Genomic DNA, 20,923 nt, shown 5'->3' on the forward strand with positions numbered 1-20,923 from the left:
CAATAATTTGGTCAATGCCAGGCATGATGGCTTATACCTGTAAACCAACACAGAGGAGACTGAGGCAGAGGAGTGCCATGAGTTCAAGGTCAGCTGGGGCTGCGCAGTAATTTATAGGGCCACCTGCGGGACAGAGCGGAAGAACCTGCTTCTAAGTGATCCAAAAGAACTGTATCCCAATTTCTCCTTATATGTATGGATTAGCTATTAAGAGAAGTTGTACCAAATATATTCCAGGTGGATTAAATAGTGAAATGTGTAGAATAAAATAGCTTGAATGTATTCATAAGCTAGAAATTACTTTTTATGTCAGAAAGGATTGAGGAACTGTCAATAAAAGAAATCCGAGCCCAGCACACCTTTAATTCCAGCACTGGGGAGACAGAAGCAGGCGGATCTCTGTGAGTTTGAGGCCAGCCTGGTCTACAAAGCAAGTCCAGGGCAGCCAAGGCTACATGGAGAAACCCTTTCTTTAAAAAACCAAAAACTAAGCCAAAACAAACAAATCATTATATGTAGACACACATACATATGTACATATGTATAATTTTACAGGTATTTGTATTAATTCCTACAACTAAAAGGCAAATGACAACTGGGAAGAAATACTGGAAACCCAGTTTAAAGTCTTGATATTGTTAGTGGGCAGTACTTTTATAAGCCAGTAAAAAAAAAAATATTTCCATTTGGGCTGGAGACATAGCTCCGTAGTTAAGAGCATATGCTGTTCTTGCAGAAGACCAGAGGTTCTGATGCTCTCTTATGGCCTCAGCAGACACCTGCAAACACGTGTTAATGCGTGTTCACATACACAGAATAAAAAATAAAATAAATCCATTTTTTCAAAAAAAAAAAAAAGAAGAAGAAAGAAAGAAAGAAAGAAAAGTTTTCATTCAAATAGAGAATGAACCAAGGGCATTACTATTTAACAAAAGAAGTACAAACATACACAAAAAGAAGAAAGAAAGAAACATTCGAACACTGCAGGTTGCCTGAGAGAGAGCCTTCTTTAAAAGTGGCTTTTAAAACACTGGCCTGCTTAGGTTAGTCTACATACTAAGACTGTTTTTGTATTCATCTTCTCCCTTGTTTCCTTCTTTACCCCCACCCTCTTCCCTTCCCCCCTATTTCCTTCTAGATACATTTCTACCTCACAGTCCCTGAAACTTTGTGGGGTATAAATAACCCGTCCACTCATATACTCATAGGTGTGGGGCCGTGCACTGGAATGTGGACCGCCTGCCATATCCTCAAAGAAAACAGACTCTGTCCCTAGAAGTCCATAAATCCTCAGATAAAGCTTTCGTTTTAAACTCCTTCATTGCTGGTGGGAATGCAAACTAGTACAGCCACTTTGGAAATCTATATGGTGCTATTTCAGAAAAATGGGAATAGGGCTTCCTCAAGACCCAGCTATTCCACTCCTTGGAATATACCCAGAAGATGCTCCAGCACACAGCAAGAAAATTTGCTCAACCATGTTCATAGCAGCCTTATTCATAATAGCCAGAACATGGAAACAGCCTAAGTGTCCCTCAATAGAAGAATGGATAAAGAAACTGTGGTACATATACACTGTGGAATACTATTCAGCTATTAAAAACAAGGAATTCCCGAAATTTGTGGATAAATGGATTGAGCTAGAAATGATCATAATGAGTGAGTTAACCCAGAAGCAGAAAGACTCAAATGGTATATACTCACTTATATCTGCATATTAGCCCAAGGGGCATGTCCCACGAAAGCCTTCACTTACCAGGAAACCGAGACAGAGGGGAGGACATTCTATTGGGACTCTAGATGAGAGAATCATGGGAGAATGGCAAAGTAGAAGAATCCAGAGGGTCCTAGAAGCCTACAAGTAGAACATTATGATAGGCAGATTTGGGCCCAGGGGTCCCGCTCAAACTAAGGCACCAGCCAAGGACAATACAGGCGGTAAACCTTAAACCCCTACTCAGATCTAGCCAATGGACAGAACACTCTCCACAGTTGAGTGGAGAGTGGGATATTACTTTCTCACATACTCTGGTGCCTCACCTTTGACCATGTCCCCTGGAGAGGGAGACCTGGTGGCACTCAGAGGAAGGACAGCAGGTTACCAAGAAGAGACTTGATACCCTATGAGCATATACAGGGGGAGGAAATCCCCCTCAGGAACAGTCATAGGGGAGGGGAATAAGGGGAAAATGAGAGGGAGGGAAGAATGGGAGGATACAAGGGATGGGATAACCATTGAGATGTAACAAGAATAAATTAATAAAGGAGAAAAAAATTTAAAAATATATTTTTTTTTAAAAAAATTAAAAAAATAGAAAAGGAAAAAAAAGCTTTCATTTTAAGAAGCAGTTAGTGTTTATTTTAAGTATGGAGATAATAATTATCAGGATATTTCTAGTTATTTTTGGGATGAATATGAGATAACTTAAAAATATTTGCGACACAATTAGAAAAATATGCTGAACCATCATAGATGATAGATGCTTAATGGTAGACAGGTAGACAGACAGACAGTCAAGTAGATGATAGATATACAGACAGGTAGATAGATAATGGATAAGAGAGCCCACAGTTCTGTTTGCATAAATGAAATCTGTCAATGTCTTTGCATGGGCATATGTTACTGAATAACCTACTCTCTGTGGTGAAGGCGTTGTGCTCTCAGAGTTAAGAAAAATAATCAGTAAGGATGAATCATAACATTGAAAATGTTACCTTCTGGTTAGTATCCCAGAGACTGCGTCTTCTTAGTAACTGGAAGTTTCCACACAGAACCGTGATTGGGGATGACAGACTTGTACAGGAGCTAGAGTGACTACACACAGGATGTCTTCTGTGGCCTGAGCGCCTGGGTTCAGTCCCATGCCAGAAGCAAGATGTCAGAGAGGCCGCATAGCCATGTTTTTAGGAGGATGCTCAGCCACGTAGTTAAGCTAGAGAGGCCATTGTCTCCTTAAAAAGAATTGTTGAATAGGCCAGAGATTAGTATTTTTTCTGTAATGATTGGAAAATGGAATTATTCCTTTGAAAATTGTTTGGTTTGGGGTTTTTTGTTTTGTTTTTTTGAGACAGGGTTTCTCTGTGTTGCCCAGGCTGTCCTGGACTCACTTTGTAGACCAGGCTGGTCTGGAAATCAGAGATCCACCTGCCTCTGCCTCCCAAGTGCTGGGATTACAGCACCACTGCACCTGGCTTTGAAGTTTTTGGTCTATAAAGATCGTCAGTGTCTTCAGAAGTAGAGCATCAGCTGTCCTTAGAATCAGGAGGGTGGCCCAGGTGTGTGACAGTCAAGGAACGTGACAACACTTTACAGAGTTCAGCGCTAACTCCCTTGGAGAGCACATAGCAGCACATTCACTTTTTATTGCCTCCCTTTTATTGATAAGATTGAAACAATTGAAAAGAGCACTTACAGCCTACGGTGAGTTAATTTTATATTAATACCATCTGTTTTCCCAGTGGGAGAGAGTAAATGGCTAGTAATTGAGAGTATATTCTTATGTGTGTGGAGGTGGCGGGTGCACACCCTGATTGCGCACTCAGAGCCCAGAGAAGGCGTTGGGTGACCTGCTATACCACTCTGAGATGGAGTTTCTCACGGAACCTGCAGTTAGGCAGCCAGCCAGCAAGTCTCCTTAATCCTCTCTTCTCTCTTCTCTCTTTCTCCCTCCCTCCTCCTCCTTTCTCCCTCCCCCCCCCTTACCCCCCTAAGCCCAGCACAGGGGTTACAGGTGCTCACAGCCATGCTTTTCAAATGAGTGCTGGGATCCAAACTCAGGTCTTCCTCCTTAAACAGCAACCCCTTCTACCCACTGAGCCACCTCTCCAGCCCTTAGAGCCTTTTGTTTAACCAAATTTATTAATTTCAGAGAAACTGCAATCATGTAATTACAACTAGAGTGAGCACTAGATACATTTTAGCTGGTTCTTTGGAAGACTATTCTGATATTTAAATTTGAGGGGGGTCATGACAAAAAAGAGTTCAGTTTTAGGTTGTCAATAAATGGTACATATTTTTTACTTTTTCTTCCATTTAAATAATTCGAAGAAAGCCCAATAGTAACATGCAATGAGCCAGCTCCCTTTTGCCACATAGGATGCATTAATGCACAGCGCTCCTTCCATGGGTTAGGACGTCCTGCCCAGCGGCACTAGACACTGTCTGATAGGCTGCTTTAAAAGCAGTTAGCGTTTATTCCTTTTTACTTCATGCCTCCACTTTGGTTCTGTTGAACCCTTTAACAGCTGAGGACCTGAATCTCACATCTTAGAACAGCCAGTAAACTAGTAATTTATTAATGTAATTTTACATGTCTGTTGTATGGTATTAACATAAATGTAGATGGTTTATACACGTAAGGAAGAAATTGGACATTCTTGGGTATGGCAAGACCTTAGTAATGTCTGCTGGCTATTTGAATGGATGATGCAGACAACATTGGGTTTGAAGATGAATACTGTCACCCAACCAAATTCTTTTCAAATGTGGGGGCTCATTGAAGCAATAATTATAACAACGTGATACTTGATTTTTATTTCCTTATATTAAGTATGTACGTATTCATGTTCATGTGTGTGCGGGTGCACATGGAAGCCAGAGGTCAACTTCATTCAAGAGCTGACTGCTTTGCTTTTTGAGACAGCGTCTCTCACTGGAGTCTGGGGCTCACCATTAGGCTAGGCTGGCTGGCCCAGGGGTCCTGTCTGCCTCCTTAGTGCTGGGATTACAACACTGTATGCAGATTCTAGGGGTCAAACTCAAGTTCTCAGCTTGCACAGGACAAGTACTTTATCAACTGAGCCGTCTCCCTGTTGTCTTAAGTTGTTCACTCATGTGAGGACTGAGGGAAGAGCAGACATGTAGTGTACAACCTGCCGAGCTCTACTTGCTGCTCTATGGTCACCATGAAAGCTGCTCTCCATGCCCTGTCTGTGCCCTTGTTCTCATTATCAATGTAAAGCACCTGAGGCGTCAGCAGGCTCCTGACGCCGATAAATCTTTCCTTCACAGTAGACACAGCGGAGGTGGTAAGTGGAGGGTGCTTAGCTGTCTCACTTCTTGGGTAGTCCTGATGGTTCCTGCCACCTTTTCCCTCTGCAGTAACATGCGCTGCTTCAAGATTGACCAGCCTGCAGCAGGAGATGCACCTGGAGCCCCGGCAGTGTGGAGTCATGGCTACACTGAAGCCTCGGGAGTGAAAAACAAGTACGTTGTCGTGTGGCACTTTGGACCACAAAATGCCTGTTGTCTGCCTCTTATCTTGGGTTAGAGACCCAGTGACGCATCTTTCCTCCTGTGGAGTGTCGTAGAGCGTATTTCTTCAGAATGCGGCTCACTCCCCAGTGTTTAAACCGCAGATTGAGGACCTGCTTGGCATGCATACTCTGCTTTTGTTAGAGATGTTGCTAGGATACTATGTAGCTGACACATTATATCTGTGTAAGACTCCAGTGTTTGAAAAAGGCCTCAGGATCGACATGTATCTCTCCTCCTTTGAAAAGCCCCTTTATCTTCCTGGGAAACCTGTTTACCAAGAGAGAAGCAGTTGATTGTCTGTGTTCGAGATCTCTTAGGTTGCTGACTGGAATATGCCTGCAGTCTGAACTAGCTTGGCAGCCTTTGGTCTTCATTCCTGGTCATGTCATCTGTCTCTCTTTTTGCTATTAGTAGCTCATCAGGATTTCCTTTTAGAGTGTGTTGATCACTCCTGTCTTAGCTACAAGTGTGGATTTTCCTAAGAATGCAATCAAGTTGATCACTCTATGAGGAGGTGCTGAGGATTAAAAAAGCAAAGAATCATTCTTTCTCTAGCTAAGGGATAAGAATACAAAGTATTGAGAATACTAAATGAACAGAAAGTGGAAAGTGATCCAATCGTAAGCTAATTAAAATCCTGGGTGTAGTTAGAACCAATGAGATAAAACAACAGCATTCCCATCTTGGCCTGTAATCTCCAAACTCAGGAGGCAAGACAGTTGATAAAACCAGCATGGACAGACAGACAGACAGACAGACACAGAGTCAGAGAAAGAGAGGCAGGGAGTCCCTCAGAGCCCTCTCACCACCACACCCTAGACTCATCTAATCAAAAGGTTTTAAAGTATCCAAGGTGATTGTAGTGCAGGGTGGTGAACCACAGACCTCCTGGGTGCCCTTCCTGGAGAGTGACAGACATAAGTCCTTTTCTGGGCATAGGGAAGCCATGGATCCCTTCCTTGTTCCCTGCAGGGCAACTTGGCTTTGTGCCGGCTACTCCAAAAAGGCGGAGCACCTGACTAGCTTCCGCTCTGCCCAGGCTCTGGCTGTCTCTACTCTGCGCTCGCACTTTGTTCTGAGATTGGCATTTTCTTCAGGACACTCAGGATGTCTTCGTGGAGGAGTGACATCTTAGGCTAAAGAAGCTGTCTTTAAAGAAGCTCCAGGATGCAGTTGCTTTCTAAGTCTAAGGCATCTGTTACCTATGTGAGATAAGCAAGCCACAGTCAGGTCTGGTTTTCTTGCATACTGTTTCACCTTACAGCTGAGAAAACTGTGTAAGGAGCAAATGCACTGGCCTGTGAGCTGTCTTGGAGTGAACACACTTGCAGGCCACCAGCTGGACAAAGAAACAGAAGGCGGGCAGAACCCCACAGTCCCAGTGTACCTGCCCTCACTTTGATTGGTTGGTTGGTTGATTGATTGATTGATTGGCTTTTCAAGACAAGTTTTCTCTGTGTAGCCTTGGCTGCCCTGGAACTTACTTTGTACACCAGGCTGGCCTCAAACTCACAGAGATCCTCCTGCCTCTGCATCCCAGGTGCTAGGATTAAAGAAGTGCGCCACCACGCAGCCCCAGCGCTCACTTTATTGCCAAGCTTTGGACTCTGATGTCACTAGGACTAATCACGTGTTTGGAGGCATTGTTTTGTTTGTTTGTTTGTTTTTATGTGTACGTGCGGGGTCATGGGTTACTTTGTCTTTTTTCTTTCTAGATGTTTTGTGTGTATTTTTCCCTTTTAAATGAACTGATCACTTTAGCAAGGAGCTGGCTATTTTCCACATCAAATGCAGGGTCCCTTTGCCTGCAGATCTCCGTGGTGGATCTCTAGTCTTACTCTCCTCCTCTCTGTGTGTAGAGTTGCTTCCTTCTCAGGTTGGCTCACATCCTCTGGAAGAAACCCAAGCAGGGAGTGGCGTGCACCTGGGAAATTTGGGCCCCTTTCAGACTAAAAAAAGGGAAGCTTTAGCAGAAAGAAAAAACAAACAAAACAACGACAAAAACTACTTCATTCTGCCCCGTGGCAAGAAAATAATAGAATGTTAAGATGAGTATAAAATTGAGCTCTATTTTCAAGTTTCAAGCCTTATATTAAAGTCTTTGATCAGTTTTTTATTTATTTTTGTACAGGAGAAAGATGGGGATTTAGTTTCGTTCCTCAGTAGGTGGGCGCAGTGTTTTCCCACCATCGTTTATTGAAGATGGCTGTCTTGTCTCCATTTATTCTTTGAGCATCTTGGTCAGAAATCTTGTGCCCATGGACTATGGCAGCCCACACAGGTGCACAGGGTCAAGCCAGACAGGGTCCCAGCACTGAGAGGACAGGTGGACACAGACTCCCACGCAATTAGTTCTCTCCAATGGGGTCTCACTGGGTTTATTAACCATACTTCAGGGTAGATCCTGTGCCCAGGACTGGTGGGTCAACACAAAATGAACTCGATGGTGGTGTTGTTGTTTTTAAAGGGCACGTTGTAGCCGTAGCTTCATGGGTTTATATCTGGCTCCTCTATTCTGTTTTTTGTGGATGACCTTGGCGTTTACCATAGTTAATCGGGTCCTGTAATTCGAAAGTCAGCGTTGTTCGTTTGTTCAGGGTTACCTTAGCTATTCAGGGCCTTTTGTGTTGGTGTGTGAACTTCAGGATTGCTTATTCCACTTCTGTAAAGAATGTTGGAATGTTGATGGGGGTTACATGAAACTGTAAAATTGCGTTTTGTACCGTAGCCATTTCAGAAGGCAAACTCGGCCAGTCCTCGAGTATGAAAGTCTTTCCATCTCCTGGTACTTACCACTCTTTCAATGGCTTAGATTGTGGTTGTAGAGGTTTTTCACTTTGGGGTAGATTATTACTATGCGATTTATTGTTGTTGTCTGTGTTTGTTTAATATATTGTCTTTAAAGCTACTATGAGCCATTTCCATTATTTTCGCAGCATCTCAGAAGTCTTCTTGGTGTACAGGACAGCTACTGGTTTTGTTTCTTGCTTTGCTAACCCTTGGCAGTACTGAGAGTTTTCCTGTGCGGTGCATATGGTTATATTATCTACAAGTAGAGGGTAGTTTGACACCTTCCTTCCTATCTGCATCTCTTTTGTTTCTTTGTCTTGTCTTATTGCTGTAGCTACATTTGAAGCCCTATGTTGATTTTCAGTAGAAAGAACAGACAACCTGATCTCATTCCTGATTTTACAGGAACTACTTTGAGTTTACCGTCTTTAGTTTGTTTTCTGTTGCTGTGATAAAGTACCATGGCTGAAAACAACTTGGGAAAGAGAGGGTTTGTTACAGCTTACAGTCTGTCATCAAAGTCGGTGAGGACAGGAACACGAGGCAGCGCCAGAAGGTAGGACCTAAAGCTGAGTCGTGAGCTCTTCCTTATCAGATTGCTCTGTGCTTTGCTCCGCCTGCTTTCTTATATAACCTAGGACCTGCTGTCCAGGGTGGCAGAGCCCGCCCACACTTACCATCACCCAAGAACGCGTCCCACAGACTAGCCTGAAGGCCGTTCTGATGGAAGCATTTTCTCATTTGAAGTCCCCTTTATCTAGGTGACCAAAGCTTGTGTCAAATTGATAATAAATAAATTAGACAAATGAACAGACAGACCAGACAACAGATGATAGATAGATAGATAGATAGATAGATAGATAGATAGATAGATAGATAGACAGACAGACAATTTTCTTGTGAATGAGTGTTTTGCCTGCATTTATGTTTGTGAGCTACGTCCATACCTGGTGCCTGTGAGGTCGTTAGAAGTTATCAGGTCTCTGAGGAATCACAGTTCCGAAGGACTGTGAGTCGCCTGTGACTGCTGGGAAGTGAGCTCAGGTCCTATGCCAGAGCAGCAAGTGCTCCCAAGAGGCTGCGCTACCCTCCCAGCACTCTATTTGTGAGAATGGCGCACGTGTGTAAAATGAAGGGGCATCATGGCTGCGCTGCATTCTCCTCTCCAGCCCGCCACGCAGTTCTCACGGTACCTCCCCCAATTTCACATCTATTGTTATGTGTTTGTCTTTATAAGCTACTAAAATCCAGTAGTGCCACGTGACTGTGTTGTGGGGTGGGGGTGGGGCACACCCTGGAGCATGGGAAACTGCCAGTCCCACAGCTCAGAAAAGAGTGATTCTCCCTGCCTGCAATTGTCCACTGCCTGTAGCTCCTCAGCAGGGGATGGGGCCTTGAGACCACCATTTTGGCTGGCACAAGATCAAACCAATTAGGGCCAGGCGAATAGATAGTATTTTTGTTTTTGAATAGGTAGATGTCTTGTCAAAGGCTTTAGCTATGCATGAGAAATTATCATATTTTTTCTACGTTGAGTTTGATGTGATAGACTACTTTGTTTCTAATTTTTATTATTATTGATTATACTTTTAAATAATAATCTCACTATCGAGTCCTGGTATGCCTGAACTTTCTGTGTAAATCAAGCTGACCTTGAACTCAGAGATCTGTTTGCCTTTGTCTCCCATGTGCTAGATTAAAGGGGTGTGCCACCACACCCTGCTCAAATGTCTGGGTTTGTATGTTTGTTTTGATTGTGTGTAAATGTGTCTGTGTGTGGCAGCTGTGTTAACATGAGTGTAGGTACCAAGTCCAGAATCATCAGATCCCCTCCTCCAGTTATAAGACTATTGTAAAGTCTGTTACTTCCCTGATTTCTTTCCCAGTCTGTCCTTTGTGTGTAGAAAGGCTACCGATTTCTGTGTGTTAATTTTATATCCTGGTACATTGCTGAAAGTGTCTCTCATCTGTAGAAGTTGCTGGGTTGATTTTTAAGGGACTTTTATATGTAAAACTGTATCGTCTGCAAATAAAAGTATTTTTGGCTGCTTCTTTCCCTAAAATTTTCATTTCTAGTTTTATTTCAGTTTGGGTTTTCTTTAATGATTCCAGGTCTACTTTCATGTCTTGAAATGTTTTCATTATTTCATTCCACTGTGTATTTTCACAGTCTTCATTGAGTGATTTCTTTTCGTTCTCTGTAAGGTCCTTGAGCATATTCATGATGTTTTGAAGTCCTGTTGTGCTTCATTTCCGGGGCCTGGGGCAGGGTTGCTGGGCTCTGGTGGGAGGGAGCGCGTTGTCTTGGCTGTCCCTGGTCTTGCTGTTTGTGGCTTTGCACTGGTGTCTAGGCATCTGGCAACGGCTGCTGGTCTCTGGTCCTGTCTTGACTGGATGGGTGTTGATTTCTTGGTTTCTGCTGTCCTGCTGGATCTCCGGAAAGTGTTATGGCTGTGTATTCCCTGGTCTGTGGGTGGCAAAGAGGAATAGAGGGGAGCTAGGAAAAAAGGGCTGAGAAAGGCTGTGGGAAAAAGATAGGGGATCCAGTTTACACCGAAAGGTGGGGTTCCCAGGGGGTTGGAGATGTGGTGCGAGGAGGGGCAAGTGGGCTGCAGTGGGACAGTGGGTATGTCCAGAGAGACAGATGTGATCCGGCTGGGAAGTCCCTGGCTCTGAAACAAGAGCTGGAGCGCCCAGGGGGTTGACGTGCAAGGGAAAATGAGTGAGAGGAGCTGAGCTGGGCTCAGGGAGTAGAGGTGATGGAGCCGGAGAGAGGGGAGGAGGCACCTGGAAGCAGGCTGCCACAGGCCTGGAGTGAGACTAGTGAAGGACTGTGAATGACACTACACCTACCTGGGTCTCTGTCAGGTGTGGCCTCTGGGGTCCCAGGTAGCAGGTGCTTCTAGGGATCAGTGGCTACAGGGTGATATGTTGGTGTTTAACTTTAATACTTTTTTACCTATCTGCTTTTTTTTTTTCTTTAATTCTCATTTTTATAGGCAGTGTATATTCATGTCTTGTTTTTGTCCAGTTTGACTTTTCTGTTTTGGAGGATAGTTTTTAGGTCTTTTATTTACATCCAGTGAAAATAAGTTAAAGTTCAAATTTCAATTTATTGACAGGGTTTCTCTGTGAAACAGCCCTGGCTATCCTGGAACTCTTTTTTGTTTTTTCGAGACAGGGTTTCTCTGTGTAGTAACCCTAGCTGTCCTGGAACTCTCTTTGTAGACCAGGCTGGCCTCAAACTCACAGTGATCCACCTGCCTATGCCTACCAAGTGCTGAAAGTGTGCACCACCACACCCTGGTTGTTTTCTTTAAAAAAAAAAAATCTTAGCCATTCTTTTTTTTTTCTTTTGTGATAACTTTTTTATCCCATTTTCCATGTTATCTTCCTTGTGTGTCTGTGTGTGTGTGTGCATCTTTATAGTATAATCTTTTACCTATTGCAGCTTACCTCCAATTCTGTATAACTTTGCAAAGAGTGTTAGAAATATCTCAACTTCTCATGCATCTGCCTTTGTTCTATGTGGCCCAGTGTTTTACTTCCCCATTTGTTATAAAATTCCAAAATATAATGTTAGTGTTTTTAGCTTGTTCTGCTTTCCAATGTGGTGTTTCTCAGTATCAGTACCATGGACATTTTGAGCCAGATATAAGGTGGAAACCATCATGTTTACTGAGGGGTGTGAGCAGCAGCCGGGGCCTCCAGGTGGTAGGTGCCGCACTCCACGGTGGCAAGAAGCCACATCTTCCCCAGTTGATGTTTATGTGTAGAGGTTGGATCTCCTTTTGTCCTGCTCTTTTTGTGCTTTTCACAGTGAAGTCTTCAGGTGAGATGTCCTTTTGTTGTGCGTCTAAAGTGTCATCACCCATAGCTTTTCCAAGCTGCTCCTCACTGCCTGGGATGCTGAGAGATGCTCTGTGGCAGTCATTTCATCTGTAGTTCCCACAGCCAGTGCGCTGCCCCTCCATGCTGGGGCTGCACCGCAGCCTCCCTTTTCCCTTGTGTTTAGCAACTTGATCTCGTTGTTCCTACTTCTCTTACTGGTAGTTGGCTGAGCTTCTCTTATCTATAGGTTTATAGTTTTCACCAAACCTGAAATTGTAGCTATAGAAGTGTGAATTTCTTATGTCTCTCTTTCTCTCTCGTTCTCATAGTTTAAGCGTTTGACATAATCGCACCACTCTCCAGTGCCCTGACTCTCCTTCACACGCTTGCTCCTCTCTCTGTAGCCATTGGCTGTTGTTTTGAGGGGTTTGTTGGCAGGGTCTGAGCGTGTAGTTCAGGCTGGCCTTGAACTTCTGCTTCTCTCAGTCCATCTAGGACTATAGGTCAGTATTGCTGTGCCTGGCTACCTGGCTTTAATTTGGAGGCAGACTCTGCCTTCTTGTGCTCAGTGGCTGCTCCTGACAGTCCAATACCCTGTCTTCTTCCGCCAGCAGCGCTGACTGAATGCTGAGCCTTTTTTTTTTCTTCAAACATTGCCCATTCTTTATCCCATCTTCGTGTTTTATTTGTCACTCTATTTTGATATGAATGTTCTACTTAGTAACTATTTATTGTATGCATAGGTTGTAGGTCATAACCTGATATATTTCTCATTTCTCTTACTCTCTTTTTTTGTTGTTGTCATTAAAAATAAAGTTGGACCTGAAGAGATGGTCCAGCAGTTAAGAGCGCACATATTCCCCTTGTAGATGAGTCAAGCTCAGTTCCCAGTTTGGCTTTTAGCTTCCATGTCAGGACAATCAAGGCTGCCTATAAGTACAGTTTCAGGGGGCTCTGCCTCTGGTCTCACAGGCATGTACACTCATACAGGCAACTATCACCCCCAACACAGAGCGTACACACACATAATTAAAAATGAGTCTTTTTAAAAATAGGGTCTGGAACGATGGTTCAGTTAACAGCACATCCTTTTGCAGAGGATGAGGTTTCACATGCAGCACATGGCAGCTCACAACACCTGTTTCTCCTCCGGACACCACAGGTAACAAGCATACACATACATGCATGCAGGCAAAACATTCACACATGTAAAGTTTAAAAATAAATAATTTTTAAGTTATTTAAAAAAAAAAAACACTAAACTGGAGGAGAAGTCATTCAGTAATCAGTTCCTACAAGCCTTCTGAGCTCTTGTTTTTCAAATCTTCTTGGAGGTGAAGACCAACCAGAGCATCCTCAGAGACAGAGACACAGAGAGTTCCATAGGGCATAAGAAAGAAAAGATGACCGGGCTCATCATACAAGTTGTCTCATCCCGCAGGCTGTGCGTTGCAGCGCTGTCTGTGAATAACTTCCGTGACAACCGGGAGGCGCTCTATGGTGTGTTCGACGGAGACCGGAACGTGGAGGTGCCGTACCTTCTCCAGTGCACCATGAGTGATATTCTGGCTGAAGAGCTTCAGAAAACGAAAAATGAAGAAGAATACATGGTCAATACATTCATAGTCATGCAAAGGTAAGTGGTTTCTTCTACTTTTTGTTTTATTTCTTTATTATGTTCATTTGGAGGCATAGTCTCACTGTGTAGCCCATGCTGGCCTTGAACTTGGAATCCTCCTGCCGCAGCTGCTTGAGGGCTGAGTTTATAGTTTGTCTCCCTATGTCAGGCTTCTTGCTCTTGTTTGCTGCTTCTCTCTTGTTGGAAAGGTTGATCGCAGTGTAGTTTCGGCTGACTGTTGCCACTGTGTGTAGGCAAGCGGTGCTGCTTGGTTGTTAGAAATAGACTGCTTCAGTTTGAGATGCATTGATGTTCCTTCTTAGTGACAGGGATCTCATTTCTCAGACAACTGGGCCTTAATGTTAAGCCTCTGTTGGTTAGCATATTTTCTTCATTTACAACACCCAGCTTCCCCCAGACCACAGGGTACCACAGGTGCCTTAGGTCTCCTCGTGTGCCACATGGACTTTTCCCCGAGACCACAGGGTACCACAGATGCCTTAGGTCTCCTCGTGTGCCGTGTGGACTTCTCCCACAGATCACAGGGTACCACAGACGCCTTAGGTCTCCTCATGTGCCACATAGACTTCTCCCACAGATCACAGGGTACCACAGACGCCTTAGATCTCCTCGTGTGCCGCGTGGACTCCTCCCTCAGACCACAGGGTACCACAGATGCCTTAGGTCTCCTCGTGTGCCACATGGACTTCTCCCCCAGACCACAGGGTACCACAGACACCTTAGGTCTCCTTACGTGTCGTGTGGACTTCTCCCACAGATGACAGGGTACCACAGACACCTTAGGTCTCCTCGCGTGCCGCGTGGACTTCTCTCCGGAATGGATCATTTCTGTCCCCGTTTGCTGAGCAATAGGAAGTGCTCTCACTGGTTTGAAACTGAGCGGGCCAAATTGTAGGCTAGTTTTAAAACATTCTTTACATGTTATCTTCTTCTCACTTATTCCGTGTTAAATAAATGTTGATGCAAGTGTTAGAGACTCCTAGGCTGCTGCCTGTCACTTGTACCAGCATCAGAAGGTCAGTGCAAGAACTGTGGCATACGGCTTGAACTCTTAGGGACAAGTGTTGTAAGAAGTCCTTCATTCAAAGCTTTTCATTCTTCTGTCACCCTGGTGGCTTTATAGATTGTAAAGGAATTGCCTCGCTGTTCTTTAGGATCTATGGTACATATCCACTGCTGTGAAGGTCCTAGCAGCATTAATGATGCTGTTTCCCTCTCCTTCCTCTTCCCCATCAGTAACCTGACAGAGAGGATAGCTTTGCCGTCAGCATAGGTAGTGTTTGTGGTGGAGTGCTGTCCCTAGAAGCCTCCGCAGGTGTGTCTGCCTCATGCAAAGCCGAGGCAGGCAGGTTCTGGCTTTCGCTTTCACTGTGTCCCTGCCTGCCAGATCCCTAGTGGGCACAGACAGCAACTGAGCACAGTGGTAAAGTTAACAAATAGGCATTGTTCTAACTCCCTTACATGCCCTGATGTTTTTCTCCAGCATTGCTGCTCGTCATATCTTGTTTGGGAAACCAAAGTACACAGAGGTGAAGTAAAGTACCCCAGGGCCTCCTAAGCTGTACAGGCTCAGCATCCTGAGACCCCCAGTTCCCCCTTTTCCCATTTCAGGTACCACCTTATCCCAGAAGACAGTAAATGTGTCACACATGGACGCACACGCACATGCCTTCCACTCTGCTTACAAACTTCTGTTCACGAGCCTTTGTGCGTTTGAAAGTATTGCTGCCCTAGAAGCATGCACCAGTCAGATTTAGTCATGGAATCCTTATACCTGCAGGATCTTCTTTGTGACTTTTGTCTATTAGTTAACAAGGTCTAGGACCAGGAAGCGTTTCAGTCCTAAGAGCAACTGCCTGTTCTGTGTGTCTGGTTGTCATGGGGGTAACTCAGGGGCCCTGGTTCCCACTGCTTGGATTCTGACAGTGCTTTGGGATCTCCCCTGTCCTCAGCAGGCAAGAGAGGCCATCCGTTTGCTTGCTTTTCTTTCTGTTTTTTTTTTAACCATTAAAGCTCATTACAGGAGTCTTGGAGGAATGACCGTTGGTGGACCTGTGATCAGAGAGAGAGAGCTTTGCTCTTTAAGCGGTCCATATTTGTAGGTGCTTCAAATACTCAGTTAGTCCCTGGTTGATGGACAATGGAGGATAAAGCAGAGACACGTGGCGTCTGATACCCAAATGCGGTCCTGTAGGTTTCATAGAATACATAGTGTTGATCAAGACAGTCTTGGCCGCACAGGGCAAGAGCAGCAGCGAGCGTCCTTCGGCAGGATAGTGGTTAGGGTCAGTCTGTGGTGCCTGCATGGGTGTCCTGTGTCCGTGCCTGTTGTGATTGATGTGGGATAGAGAGGATTTGGAGAGGTAGCTGGGGAGGGAAGTAGCACTTTGTTGATGGTTTAGAATGTTGTGCTGGGGCCTTATAACTGACCCAGGGCAGCAGGGTGGACACAGCAGGCCAGGACAGCTATATGGCTCTTAACCAAAAGGTGATCTTTCCCCTCACAGAGGAGCTGGTGCCTCTCTGTGTGAATGTGTGTGGTGTCAGCTTCCAGGGACCTTTCTCTTCTTCGAAGCTGAGTGGCTCGGTTGGGTAGGGCTGAGTCCAATCCCTGTTGCACTGGTGCCGTCCTCCTTGTGAATGAACAATGTGGTAAAGGAGTTGAGTATTCACTCTTCTCTTCGGCTTCAGGAAACTGGGAACTGCTGGGCAGAAGCTTGGTGGTGCTGCCGTCCTCTGCCACATCAAGCATGACCCTGTGGACCTGGGAGGATCCTTCACCTTGACCTCGGCTAATGTTGGCAAGTGCCAAACGGTTCTCTGTCGAAATGGGAAGCCACTGCCTCTGTCCAGGTCATACATCATGAGCTGTGAAGAGGAGCGGAAGAGGATCAGGCAGCACAAAGCCATCATCACTGAGGTGAGGAGAGGCGGTCCTCGGCCAGCAGGGCAGCGGCGCCCCCTGGTGGACACTGCAGGAAGTGTTGGGTGTTAGTTTAGAATTACAATTCCAAATCCATCATATTACAAAGTAAATTCCTTGGTGCTGTCTGAAGGTTACTATAAAATAGTAAGGCCTTCATCAGTTGCCATGGAGGCAGGACTGCTTCATGGGTACTGTGCCAGTGGATCTGCAGAGCCAACTCACTGACTGGGACTGGGCTCCTGAAACCACTCTGCTGGGTTTATATCTCAACTCAACCACTTGTAGGATATGACCTGGTAAGCCTTTATTTTCTCCTGTGTAAAGTTGGAGTCACAGACACCCATCTTACTTTACAGGGGTGCTCTGACCCATAAACTATGGTGTCTGTCTCAGAATATAACTATTTTCTGTTTTGCCAGTTAAGTGATACTGTTCTCAGAGGGCAGGAGGCAAAGTGCAAGGCCTGGAGATATATTTGACCATCAAAACTGGGGTACTGTTGCCACATAGAGAATAGAATCTAGGCATATGGCTAAGCAGCCTACAGTGTGGGCATAGTCCCACAACAAGGAGTGGCCTGGTCACAAATGACAATAGCATTGCTGTTCAAAACAAAACAAAACATCAAAAACCCTAGCTTAACAGTGTAGCGTGGTCACTGTCAGCGAACTCCCATGATTCAGCAGCATGTTGGTCTCCTACTCTTAGCCTGGAAATCCCCGTAGAAACACATCTACTCACAAGGATGGATCCTCCTCTTAGTGGCAAAACGTATGGAGCAATGCATAGCTTCGGGTGTGGGCTGAAAGCTAGTGTCCAGAAGAGAAGAGAGCTTGTGCTGAGCACCCCAGAAAGACACCCGTATGCCACGTGACTCTGGAAGTGCTCCCACATATAAACTTAGTTCCCTGTCTGTTCCAGCCACTGAGGATTAAAGTGGAGGATGAACGCAGGTTAGGGCATAGGCTGCACAGTGCTTACGGAGTATAGCGAGCTGAATGGCAGCATGGGAAGAGCAAGACATCTGCTGCCCGAGCCACAGTTTGTAGGTCAGCTGTGCCCTCCCTTGTCACTTTTGTCTGCTCTGCTGCATCTTCAACAAAGAAAGGCTTTTACTTCACCCCTTCTGCACCCTGAAGAGGCCTTCAGAGCACAAGCTGGGAGAAACCTGAAGGGCGGCTAGGGCAGCCAGCGGCTTCTTGCTGGAGTAGATTTTATTACTAGAATCAAGGGAGCTTAAAATTGCTTGAAAGCCTGCTTCACTCATCTCAGTTCCTGCCACCTGCCCTTGGGCATGGCTGGCGAGGTCACGTGAGTGGGAACGGCACCCAGGGACAAGCAGACACTCCCAAAGCCCAGGTGTGGTGGAGCGCAGGGGTCACTCTCTCACAGAAGCAGTTGCTCATGCCCAGATGCACCAACATTGCATTTGTCGTTGAGGAATCTCCTATGGGAAGTAGGAGCGAGAGGACAGGTGTGGCTGAAAACCAGAGAGCACAGCAGCGACATGGAGCTAAGATTTCAAAGTACTCATTTTTTACCTGGAAAATGGCCTGAATGGGGCAGAATGAGCCACCTAAGAGAGGGCAGACCCCAGAAGTCAGGTTCAAGAAAAGGCACTCCTGTAAGCGTTGCCTCTCCAAACATACGAGCATTGTGTCCCAGCTACAAACATCTGTGGGATCACACAGGACCCCCTAACCTTTCTCCATGCCAACTGTGCTGTGGACAGAGTGCTGAGGTTGAACCATCCCTGCCCAGGTGTTTCTCTGCCTGGGACGGCTTACCTCTTTAGAATATAGTGCGCACACATGACATGTAAGGCTAGGCATCAGCTGTCATAAAGAGATAGGTCTTACCCCCTAGTCTAAGTGTGCTCCCTGTTAAAGGAATGACTAAAATACTTCCTTTTAGCCCTGCTGCTCCTTACGAGCCCACGTCTGCACGTCAGCCATTCCATATAGGGTGTGTGAGCCTCCTCCCTGGGATGCCCAGTACTTCCCTGTGGCCCAGAGGGGGGCTGCTCAGTAGCCATGTGTGCTCTGTGCTCATTGTTTCTTTGGAAATTCTTCTAGGATGGCAAGGTCAATGGCGTGACAGAGTCCACACGCATCCTGGGCTACACCTTCCTCCACCCCAGCGTGGTGCCTCGTCCCCATGTACAGTCAGTGCTTCTGACTCCACAGGATGAGTTTTTCATCCTGGGCAGCAAAGGGCTATGGGACAGCCTATCCATTGAAGAGGCTGTGGAGGCTGTGCGCAATGTGCCAGATGCTCTGGCCGCTGCCAAGAAGCTGTGCACCCTGGCCCAGAGCTATGGCTGCCATGACAGCATCAGTGCTGTGGTGGTGCAGCTCAGTGTCACTGAAGACAGCTTCTGCTGCTGTGAGCTCAGTGCTGGAGGGAGCATGCCACCACCCAGCCCTGGAATCTTCCCATCCTCCGTCAACATGGTGATCAGGGACCGGCCCTCGGATGGGCTGGGTGTGCCATCCTCCAGCAGCGGCATGGCCTCTGAGATCAGCAGTGAACTGTCCACCTCTGAGATGAGTAGCGAGGTGGGCTCCACCGCCTCTGATGAGCCTCCATCTGGAGTCCTGAATGAGAACAGCCCCGCCTACCCCAACGAGCAGCGCTGCATGCTCCACCCCGTCTGCCTGTCCAACTCCTTCCAACGCCAGCTGTCCAGTGCCACTTTCTCCAGCGCGTTCTCTGACAACGGCCTAGACAGTGACGATGAAGAGCCCATTGAGGGCGTCTTCAGTAATGGCAGCCGGGTGGAGGTAGAAGTGGACATCCACTGCGGCCGGGCCAAGGAGAAGGAGAGACAGCAGCACCTGCTTCAGGTGCCCGCTGAGGCCAGTGATGAGGGCATTGTCATCAGTGCCAATGAGGATGAGTCAAGTCTGTCCAAGAAGGTGGATTTCTCTGCTGTAGGGACCATTGGGCGACGCAGGGCTAATGGCTCCGTAGCTCCCCAAGAGAGGAGCCACAATGTGATAGAGGTTGCTGCGGATGCACCTCTCCGAAAGCCAGGGGGCTATTTTGCAGCCCCAGCTCAGCCAGATCCGGACGACCAGTTTATCATACCCCCAGAGTTGGAAGAGGAGGTCAAAGAAATCATGAAACATCACCAGGAACAGCAGCAGCAGCAGCAGCAGCAGCAGCTGCCACCACCCCAGCCACAGCCTCAGCCTCAACCACAGCCACAGCCACAACGGCAGTTCCAGATGGACCAGCTGCCAGACTGTTACGATACACCACTATGACCCAATCTGACTACTGTTTTAAACAATAAACCAAGCAGAAAGACTGCGAGTCTCCCAGGCTCACATTAAAGCAGGGGTGTTAATTCACGCTCTTCTCCCAGACACTGCCCCCCCATCTCTGCCGCTCATCTGTAGCTTCTCTTTGTATTGGTTACTTTTAATAATTACCACTTTTCTTCTAGTGACACTTTACCAATATGATTTAAATTTGTTAACTTCTTTCCCTAACATATCAAATGTGTAAAGACAAAGAACAAAAGGTTTAATATATTACAGAGAAAACAGTTAATGATAATGTAATATTTTTAAAAATGGCTTTTTGTTGTTTTGTTTGTTTGGAAGGCAGGGCAAGTTGTCATTGCTAAATGATTTAATAATATTGTAATTGTGTATTTCTTTTGTGGGGAAAGGCTTTTTTTTTTTTTTTTTTTTGTCTTGAAAATGATAGACATTTGTAGAATATGGAGACTAACTCCTAGGAGTTGCTTTACTCTTGTCAGGTGACTTAGGTCACTGGGATTCACTAATTTTCTCTGAGAGAACAGTTGATTGAGAAATTTATATTGTAAATAGCTCAGTGTTACATAGTGAAGCTTCGAGTGTTGTAGTCTCAGCATAAGGACACAGCCTAAATAACCCACTCCTCGCCCTTCTGAACCCCCGCCCCCATCTCCACCTAACTCATCTTCAGTGGGGGCCATTTGCTCGGTGTGCTCCTGTGCAGATACGTACGTGGTCCTGCTCTTGGGAGCCCGGAGCCTTTTACAGACACGTTTTAACTGTGTTCCTTACTGCTGCCACAATCAGCATGACTGTACAGAGCCCTTAGGCCCTCCTCACAGCAGAGTGCACAAATGGACATTGTCAGAATTTTTGTTACAATAAATATGAAAGTTACACATACTGGGTCCATCTGCTTTTTGTCTCAGCAGTCAGGCGTGTCTTACAGAGAGTCACGCTGGCTCAAGACTGGAAGGAACAGGTGGAGAGCTGAGATGAGCTAACACTTTGGCTTGGAGCTGGGTTTCCCAAATGTGGCAGAGGCCCTCTGCTGTGGACCGGAAGTAGAGTCATCCCAGGGGCGCTGATCCTGCCCCGCTCAGTAGCCCTCCCTCCCTTACTGTGCAGCACACCATACGGGTCATGGGTCAGGGAAGCACACGAATTCCTAGTTTTCTCCAGAGCCATATTTCCTGTCGAGCCTGGATGAC

General features: G+C 46.0%; 1 protein-coding gene across 1 annotated transcript in view; it reads left to right on the top strand.

The window, feature by feature from the left end:
• PHLPP1 (PH domain and leucine rich repeat protein phosphatase 1) overlaps nt 1–20,611 on the top strand; it is a 207,145-nt gene extending 186,534 nt beyond the window's left edge. The window contains exons 14-17 of the mRNA XM_084787940.1: nt 5,102–5,206; nt 13,320–13,514; nt 16,209–16,437; nt 18,519–20,611. Of these exons, the coding sequence (XP_084644066.1) occupies nt 5,102–5,206; nt 13,320–13,514; nt 16,209–16,437; nt 18,519–19,712 (1,723 nt within the window). The 3' untranslated portion in view covers nt 19,713–20,611. The remainder of the gene's footprint in view (nt 1–5,101; nt 5,207–13,319; nt 13,515–16,208; nt 16,438–18,518) is intronic.
• The last annotated feature ends 312 nt before the right edge of the window (nt 20,612–20,923 follow it).

The sequence above is a fragment of the Acomys minous genome (genome assembly GCF_964271855.1).
Source record: "Acomys minous genome assembly, chromosome: 1".
NCBI classification, from domain to species: Eukaryota; Metazoa; Chordata; class Mammalia; order Rodentia; family Muridae; genus Acomys; species Acomys minous.